This window comes from Sinocyclocheilus grahami, unplaced genomic scaffold, assembly GCF_001515645.1.
Source record: "Sinocyclocheilus grahami isolate Dianchi unplaced genomic scaffold, SAMN03320097.WGS_v1.1 scaffold613.1, whole genome shotgun sequence".
Taxonomy (NCBI): Eukaryota; Metazoa; Chordata; class Actinopteri; order Cypriniformes; family Cyprinidae; genus Sinocyclocheilus; species Sinocyclocheilus grahami.
The window spans coordinates 251,042-260,151 of record NW_015505792.1 but is presented as its reverse complement, the minus strand read 5'-3'; the positions used below and the strand labels follow the sequence as shown (position 1 = coordinate 260,151).

General features: G+C 40.9%; 2 protein-coding genes across 2 annotated transcripts in view; both read left to right on the top strand.

Annotated features, from left to right (window-relative positions):
• Positions 1 to 2,425, top strand: part of LOC107557631 (neuromodulin-like) — an 11,661-nt gene extending 9,236 nt beyond the window's left edge. Inside the window, exon 4 of the mRNA XM_016241109.1 lies at positions 2,413 to 2,425. Within this exon, the coding sequence (XP_016096595.1) occupies positions 2,413 to 2,425 (13 nt within the window). The remainder of the gene's footprint in view (positions 1 to 2,412) is intronic.
• A 494-nt stretch (positions 2,426 to 2,919) lies between these two features.
• LOC107557630 (neuromodulin-like) lies at positions 2,920 to 6,745 on the top strand. Its single transcript, XM_016241108.1, has 2 exons — positions 2,920 to 3,484; positions 6,270 to 6,745. Exons 1-2 carry the CDS (start codon positions 2,920 to 2,922, stop codon positions 6,323 to 6,325), a joined length of 621 nt encoding a protein of 206 aa, XP_016096594.1. The 3' UTR covers positions 6,326 to 6,745.
• The last annotated feature ends 2,365 nt before the right edge of the window (positions 6,746 to 9,110 follow it).

Here is a 9,110-nt window from a genome sequence, read left to right as displayed (position 1 = left end):
ACACACATATCCTTCAGATCATGGTGTATGTTGTCTTTGATATTTTTAGACTATTCTATGCATGCTTATGATGGAACCCATTCCTGTCATCTTGCCATATGTAATCCTACCATGTTTAGTATCTATGAATTCGCCTTCTGATGATCGAAACGAGTGTGTATATTATATGTTGGTACAGAGGCAATATATTAGTGTCCTGAGAATCTTTAGTAATTTCGATTCAAGTTCCATTTGCAAAGTACCATGCCCTCACACAAAGGGTCATACAAACTCCCCAGTATCTCAAAACTCCCACTTGGGACATCAGCCTTTCTCATTGGACAAGCCCATCTTGAGAGGCAGGAATCTTCTGAGACATTAAAGGCCCCACACTAGGGACCTGCCCAGAGTCGGTGGTTCGGTTTTGAGAAGATGTGAGCTACAACGCTCCAGGACATCCTAAGCTCGTGCCAGGCTTCGGCCTTGACTTTTCCATTCACCAAGATTCTCTGACTCAAAACTGGTTCTTTTTCATCAACCAACTTCAGCAAAGATCAACTTGAACCTTTGGAGTGCATCAAGCCTTTCTTTCAGACAGACGAGACGTGCAAGTATTCAAACTTAGTCTTATTAATTGATACATTAGGTATCATTTGGACCTTTTTACAAAGGTGTGTTTGAACTAAGAATCTGATGTTTCCTCCAGGCTGTAAATCTGCTGAATATCAAATGGTACCATAGTTTCATATTCTTATTTCTCTTCTCTTTACTGCGTTAAGCTTTAACCCTTTCCTATACAAACTATGCGTGTGTGTGTGTGTGTGTGTGTGTGTGTGTGTGACACCTGTTGTCCGTCACAGCGCCATCATCAGGTGCAGAGTAATTCTGCTCCAGCTCTTCCTGCAGCGGCATCAGATGCGTGACTGTACTGCACTGGACACTCGTTCAGTAAATCACACATGATAAACCCTGATAACACACGCAGATGAAGACGAATGATGCCTCATCATCTGGACAGGTCAAATATCAGTGGGTCTGACAGCTGGAGATGCATTTATTGACAGATATTGATTGTAGTACAGTTGCATCCACAGGTTATGAGGTTAAATATCAGATCAGATGATGTATAAACCGCTGCTTAAACGACCGGACCACAGCAGAATAAATCCTCATCATTTTCTGCAGTCCATTTGCAGATTGCATGTATAAATGAAAAAGTGTTTCCGAATGAAATTGCCTTCATCTTGCATTATGTCATTACTTTGGCTTCCGTTCACTAGATTTTAATTTTGCATTTATGATTTAATTTTCATCTGCTTCAAGGTACTTTAAGTTGGATATATGAATGTGTTTGTCATGCATGATATGTCACTTTGACACATTTGTTTTTCATTTTATGCTTGCTTTTTTTCATTAGACGCATTTCAGTATTAAATTAAAAGGCCTTCGGTGGACAAAAGCCTCCCTGGACGCTGGTGGACAAGGTAAATATTGAGTCTTTCTCCCTGATTCTCCGGTCAGACGTCACGCTTTCTTATCCTGACAGGTGCTTTGCTTTTAGCTTTGCCATGTTACGCTGATATTTATCCCTGATATGAACAAGTTTAATTATATTTGATGCTGGTCCAGAGCCGAAGAGACGTCAGACGTGTGTGTGATCCTGAGGGACGTGAACTCAGCCTGAGCTCCAGCGCTGATGGCTTTAATCACATCTGGATGCGTCTCAGCAGAAAACATGGAGTTTGTGCATGATTCAGTGCGTGTCTGTCCATCAAAGATGTGTCGAGATCCATCTGTGATTATAATTACAGCCATATCAAAAATGAACATTCACCTCCTCAGAATCAGGTTTTTAGAGACTAATTAAAGACAGAGACGGAGAGTTTTCCCACTTGTGCTCTGGTTATTGAAGATGAGACGCTTGTAATCGTGGGATTGCTGCAGATGAACATCCTTCTGAGCTCTAGATCCAGATTCATTAAATCACTCTCAGTCTGAAAGCTCTAATGCTCATTCAATTAAAGCATGGTAATCGTACGTCCAGATGCCTGATGGGAAGCTACTTTCCTTCGGTCGCTCGCTGGGGGTTTGTAGCATTAGAACCAATGCTCTCGCAAACAAAGTGTAAATATCACCTCTCCTCGTTCTTCTCTGCATTTCACTCATACTAAATCGAGTTTTCTGATAAACGTGGCTCTGTATGCTGGGAATATTGTTGGCTCTGATGAATTGCTACTCTATTGCAAGTTGTTTTGGATAAATCATCTGCAAAATGCTTGAATGTAAGTGTAGCTGATCAGTTGCTCTGGATCCGTGTGTCCAGTTGTTTCTACACAAGCTTAGTTCGAATGGTCAGTTTTCTATGGAAGCCTGTTTCATGGAATAAAAAAATAACCTTATCTTACAAGGTGGACTATGTTTTTGACTTTATAGCTTGCAATTCTGAGTTTATATGAGCAGTTCTGACTTCTATTCTCAGAATTGCAAGAACAAACTCAGAATTTTGAGATTAGAAAGTTGCAAGTACAACAAGCTTCCGTAGTTATCTCTATTTCAGCTAAAAGGGATAGCTTACCCAAAAATGAAAATCCTGTTATGATTTACTCACCCTGGTTTGGTGAGTTGCTGGTCTCCATTGAGTTCCATAGTATGGAGAAAAAAGATCTATGGAAGTCAATGGGCACCAGAAATTGTTTGGTTCCCCACATTCTTCAAAATATCTTCTTTTGTGCTCAACAGAAGAAATAAACTCATACAGGTTTGAGGGTGAGTAAATGATGACAGAGTTTTCATTTTTGGGTGAACTATCCGTTTTACTAGTGTCATGGTGGAGCATTAGTTTGAAGAGAATCTTGTTAGTTGAATTATCTGTATAATTAATAAGACATCTGGTTCAAAGTAACAGACGCTTGACGTACGTTAGTGTTTGAGGAGTTACTGATGCTCTTGTGTTTCTGGTCTCAGGTTGAGAAGAATGAAGAGGCCGATCAGGAGATCAAGCAGGATGGAACCAAACCGGAGGAGAACGCCCACAAGGCTGCCACCAAGATCCAGGCCAGCTTCCGCGGACACATCACCCGGAAAAAGATGAAGGACGGAGAGAAAGACGAGGAGAACGACGCCGCTCCGGACGAGTCCGCCGAGGCCGAGGAGGAGAAGAAGGAGCGAGTCTCTCCATCGGAAGAGAAACCTGCTGAGGTTTCCACGGAAACAGCAGAAGAGAGCAAACCGGCCGAGCAGCCCAACTCGCCAGCCGCAGAAGCCCCGCCCACCGCTGCCACTGACTCCGCCCCCTCGGACACGCCCACTAAAGAGGAGGCGCAGGAGCAGCTGCAGGAGGCGGAGAATCCAAAAGAGGTGGAGAACACGGCAGCCGAGAACCCCGCCCACGATGTAAACGCACAGGAGGAGGAGAAGAAAGAGGAGGAGAAGAAGGAGGAAGCCAAACAAGCCGATGTGCCTGACGCTGCAGAGAGCCAGGAGGCAGACCAAATAGACAAAAAAGGTGCGTCAGAAAAACACAGACACTCAGTTTGAGCTCTGAGATAGTCAGTGTGAGTGTGGAGAGTTTATCTCGTGGCGTGTACGGCCTTCAACCTTTCAGTCAACACTTTTCTAAGTGTGAAGACCACTTAAAAATCTAAAGAACCTTTTTCCACTATAAAGAACCAGTGCCCATAAATAACCTTTCAACAGTTCTTAAAAGAACAAATTTTTCTTGGTTGGAACAAAATTTTAATAAATTAAAAACCAAGCTTTTAGAGTATGAAAGAACCTTTGAAATTCTTAGCAATTTCAATTACACATGAACCACACCATCATACTGATGAGACATTTATTTGATTTATCATTTTATGAAATTTATAACAACATAATAATCTGAGAAGTATTAACCCTATTGGAATGAATGGAATTTATAATTCATGGTTTCTAAAAACTGTGCAAATTTATGAAACCTACATATTTGTTTCTAACAGAACAACATCAGAACAACTAATATTATTCTGAAAGGTTTTCAGTCAAAATAAACTCATTTTACTCTCTGTATAAACTTTCACTTTCAGATAAAAAAAGTGATCAACCATATTGCAATGGTTCATCAATAGACGTACATATTCATGTTCATCAACAACATTTTCCAAAAGTGTGTGAGATATGGGGAAAATGCCAATTATATAGTTTATAATAGTGTTTTGGCACTAATATATATTAATAGATAATTTTACAAAAAGTAGTTTTGACACCCAATGGTGACCCGAACACAAAACGTTTAACACTGTTAAACATTTTCAAAAAAAAAGTTTCTAATATTTTCTTTCATAGTAAAGGAACTAATTTTAAACAAAATGTCAAACATTTTGTGTTCGGGTCATTTTGGACCTTGAAGAGATGCATCAAAATTTCCAAAAAATGTTAAGGGAATAAAATGTACGTATCTCTTCTGGGTCAAAACTAGGGCTGTGCGCGCAGGAGCAGCTGCAGGAGGCGGAGAATCCAAAAGAGGTGGAGAACACGGCAGCCGAGAACCCCGCCCACGATGTAAACGCACAGGAGGAGGAGAAGAAAGAGGAGGAGAAGAAGGAGGAAGCCAAACAAGCCGATGTGCCTGACGCTGCAGAGAGCCAGGAGGCAGACCAAATAGACAAAAAAGGTGCGTCAGAAAAACACAGACACTCAGTTTGAGCTCTGAGATAGTCAGTGTGAGTGTGGAGAGTTTATCTCGTGGCGTGTACGGCCTTCAACCTTTCAGTCAACACTTTTCTAAGTGTGAAGACCACTTAAAAATCTAAAGAACCTTTTTCCACTATAAAGAACCTTAAAGGTTCTTCATGGAACCATCAGTGCCCATAAATAACCTTTCAACAGTTCTTAAAAGAACAAATTTTTCTTGGTTGGAACAAAATTTTAATAAATTAAAAACCAAGCTTTTAGAGTATGAAAGAACCTTTGAAATTCTTAGCAATTTCAATTACACATGAACCACACCATCATACTGATGAGACATTTATTTGATTTATCATTTTATGAAATTTATAACAACATAATAATCTGAGAAGTATTAACCCTATTGGAATGAATGGAATTTATAATTCATGGTTTCTAAAAACTGTGCAAATTTATGAAACCTACATATTTGTTTCTAACAGAACAACATCAGAACAACTAATATTATTCTGAAAGGTTTTCAGTCAAAATAAACTCATTTTACTCTCTGTATAAACTTTCACTTTCAGATAAAAAAAGTGATCAACCATATTGCAATGGTTCATCAATAGACGTACATATTCATGTTCATCAACAACATTTTCCAAAAGTGTGTGAGATATGGGGAAAATGCCAATTATATAGTTTATAATAGTGTTTTGGCACTAATATATATTAATAGATAATTTTACAAAAAGTAGTTTTGACACCCAATGGTGACCCGAACACAAAACGTTTAACACTGTTAAACATTTTCAAAAAAAAAGTTTCTAATATTTTCTTTCATAGTAAAGGAACTAATTTTAAACAAAATGTCAAACATTTTGTGTTCGGGTCATTTTGGACCTTGAAGAGATGCATCAAAATTTCCAAAAAATGTTAAGGGAATAAAATGTACGTATCTCTTCTGGGTCAAAACTAGGGCTGTGCAAAAAATCGAATGCGATTTTCATGCGCGTCTCGTCAGTAAAGCCGCTTCTGGTGATCAGTAGTAAATCTCCAGCACGTGCTTTCAGATGGAGTGGCATTTACTACACAGAGCCGTAGTTCACCGTTGCTGCTAACTCAACTACACCCTCATAACACATTCAAGTCTGTTTTGACTAGGGCTGTGCAAAAAATCAAATGCGATTTTCAATCACTGACAAGCTACACAAAATCGCGTTCAAAATCGCAGGTGATTCATTGTGAACTACGGCTCTGTGTAGTAAATGCCGCTCCATCTGAAAGCACGTGCTGACGAGATGCGCATGAAAATCTCATTCGATTTTTTGCACAGCCCTAGTCAAAACAGTCTTGAATGTGTTATGAGGGTGTAGTTGAGTTAGCAGCAACGGTACAATAAACATATGTATATAAAAACTGAAAGAAGTTTGACAGAAAATCCAAGCGGCTGTCCATTTATCTGAAAGTGAGAGTCATGAATCCATTTCCGGTGGAGAGCTGCGGTTTGCCTGAAAGCTGTTCATTGAGATGCATTCATGAGAGCAAGTGTTTCAGTAATGCACATTATCTGGTCCACTCGTGGTCCATCAGCGGTCTGTAAGAGTGTGGGGAACTGAAGCTGTTTCTTGTGGTGTTTGCAGAGGCCGTCGAAGACTCCAAACCAGCAGAGGAGGCCGTTTCAGACGAGAATGTTTAACAGATGACCAGTGAAATGTAAAATCCTAAGTAACCGACAGACTGCTCTTGATGATGAAGACGGTCTGTTTTTATGTTTGTCCTCTCTTTTCTGGTGTGGCAATGATTTTCTGAGGTGTGGAGGGAGTTTTCCAGTGCGGATCGATCTCTTCATCCATCCGTCTGAAGCTCATCGCATGAGAATCTTTCCTCCAGAGACGAGAACCTTCTCACACGCACCCAACTAATACATGTGGCTTCTTTTAGTGTCCTTGGTGTTGTTATGAGCGTTTAATTGGAGATATTGCTGCACTGATGTTAAAAATCGAGAAAATCCAACAAAAAGAAAATGCGCCAGCCTTTCTGTTCAAGTGAGTTTGAATCTAAGGAGTAAAATCGTGGAAAATGGTTTCATGTCTGTTTTCAAAATAAAGAAATGTGCCAATTACGTTCACGACGTGCTTCGTTCTTTCAGCCTGTGGGTTTGTCTGACCTCATTTATTTCTATAAAATCCAGATTGTTTACTAAACAGGGAAGTATTTATTTCGTCAAATATGAGACAATTCAGATTCTCTTAAAAAAAACGACAGCAGTGTCATTATTCAGCTCCACTCAGTTCACTGTTGATTCAGGTCAGTTCAATAACTAAAGTTCATCAATTGTTAAACGAATTTCCGCTATAAGCAGCTCTAGTTTGTCTAAGGATCTGCTCTCATTTAGATTATGTTCTGATGAGTAATTACATAAGCGCAGGATCATAATTAATGTCAGACGTGCGATCATATCATCAATATTAATTATAACCTGTGTGAGCTGAATGATTCTGTTTAATGGTTCAACCAGAAATCCAGTTTTAGGTTCCATAGTAAGTTTGAATTCAACATGCCGTAATGTCTGTTTTGTATTTTATTTCATTATTGCAGACGTTATTACAGTTTTTCACATTTGCTAAGACACTAAACCCCATTCTCTGAACCACATTTTCAACAGCCTATTTGTCAAATAAATCACTTTCTGCAAAACCTTAAACAAGTTCAGGCAGTTTAGACACTGTTTGCAGATCTCATGCACTCTTTTAGCAAAACTCTAAACACATTCTCACTCACTAAAACACAATTCGCACTGTGATGAAGTTGTGATGCAAAACCCTAAACACAAGAAAGCTAAATTTAAGCACAACTGCAACACGGCTATCATCGTTTATACACAATTCACGAGTTCACACTTACATATAATAAACAGAGTAAAGGTTATGCGTATTTGGCATGCTGTCCGAGGGGAGGGCTCCGAGCTCGGAATTTTTGGCCCGAACCCAGAATACCCCCCCCTACAGGTTAGGACAGGAATAGTTGTAAGTGCGGAGAAGTGGTGGCGGAGGGATGCTGGAAAACTGTCAAGGAACAGAGGTAAGTCTGCTGTGTATATATACACACCTCTTATCTTGTTAATTGGGTTGATTACTGATTGTGCACCTCTCGTGTTAATTAGGTTAATTATCTGAACGTGCTCCTCCCGAACTTTGTTAATAAAATATAATTTCACGAGTTCACACTTACATATAATAAACAGAGTAAATGTTATGTGTATTTGGAGTGCTGTCCGAAGGGAGGGCTCCAAGCTCAGAATTTTGGCCTGAACCCAGAGTACCCCCAAAAAGCAACAGAGCAAATGACAGCCGCCCGATTAATAACCCTCCTAAAATGATTGCCGAAAATTTGGTGGGCTGGTGTTTCAGGAAGAAACTTAGTCTTCTGACCAGGAGGGCCCACACAGACTCCGACGGAAGCAGCTCACAGCGCCGGGTGGACAGGCCCTACCAGCCGATGGTAGGGAACAGCGTGATTTGGGGCGCTCAATCGGGTGGGCTCACACCGCTTCTTGAGGGGAGCAGCTCGTGGCGTCAGACCGGTGAGTCTTACCAACCGATAAAGTAGGAGCAGTGTGTTTGGCAAACCGACCAGCGTGTTTGGGCCCCACTAGACGATGAACGAGGAGCAGCGTGATTTGGGAAGCCTGATCAGGAGTGCTCACACCGCTTCTTGATGGGAGCAGGTCACAGCGTCGGACAGGTGAGCCCTACTGGTCGATGATGGAGTGGACGAGGCTTGAATCAGCTGACCGGGAAGGTCCACGTAGCTTTAACGGGAGCAACTCATGGCGTCAGATGGTTGGACTTTACCGGCCGATGGATGGGTTGATGTGTTTTTAATGTGGGACCGATTGGTCCTGATGTAGCTTTTGAAAGCATCTGAAGACCATTACCCGAGAGCTTGGATTTGATGCTTGGATTTGAGAGGCTGGAGCAGTTATCCACCTGATTGTTGAAGAATGGATTTGAGATGTTTTCGGAACCAAAAGCGAGATACGGGTTTGTTGGAGTCATCAAGAAATAGGGGTTCAATAGGGGATTTTGCCTGGGAGTTCCTGGATTGGATGTACGTGAGGACAGTTTGGTAGGGTTGGATTGGTGACAGAAGATTGAAAATATCGATAAAATGGCCTTTCATGGCTTGGGCCATCTTGCTTTGTTTAATCAAAAAGGAAATAGTTTCACTGTCGAGGAAGGATGAGTCGAAGATGTTGTGGTGGATTTTTGGATTGAAATTAGAAGTGATGGCGAGTTCAGAACATCTGAGAAAACCAAAAAAAGACAAAATAAACATAGCGTCGAGTGTGCGGGTGGTATTGATGGACTGGTAGCCTGAACGGAGGGTATGAATACATTTTGTGAGAATGTCTAGCGTTATTGGTTGTCTGATGTCGGGGCGGGTGGGCTGGGATCCCTTTGATCAAGAGGGAGATTTGG

Coding starts and splice junctions, on each gene's coding strand:
- LOC107557630 (XM_016241108.1), top strand. CDS start 2,920: ATGCTCTTGTGTTTCTGGTCTCAGGTTGAGAAGAATGAAGAGGCCGAT. Junction 3,485..6,269: donor AGACCAAATAGACAAAAAAG/GTGCGTCAGAAA, acceptor TGGTGTTTGCAG/AGGCCGTCGAAGACTCCAAA.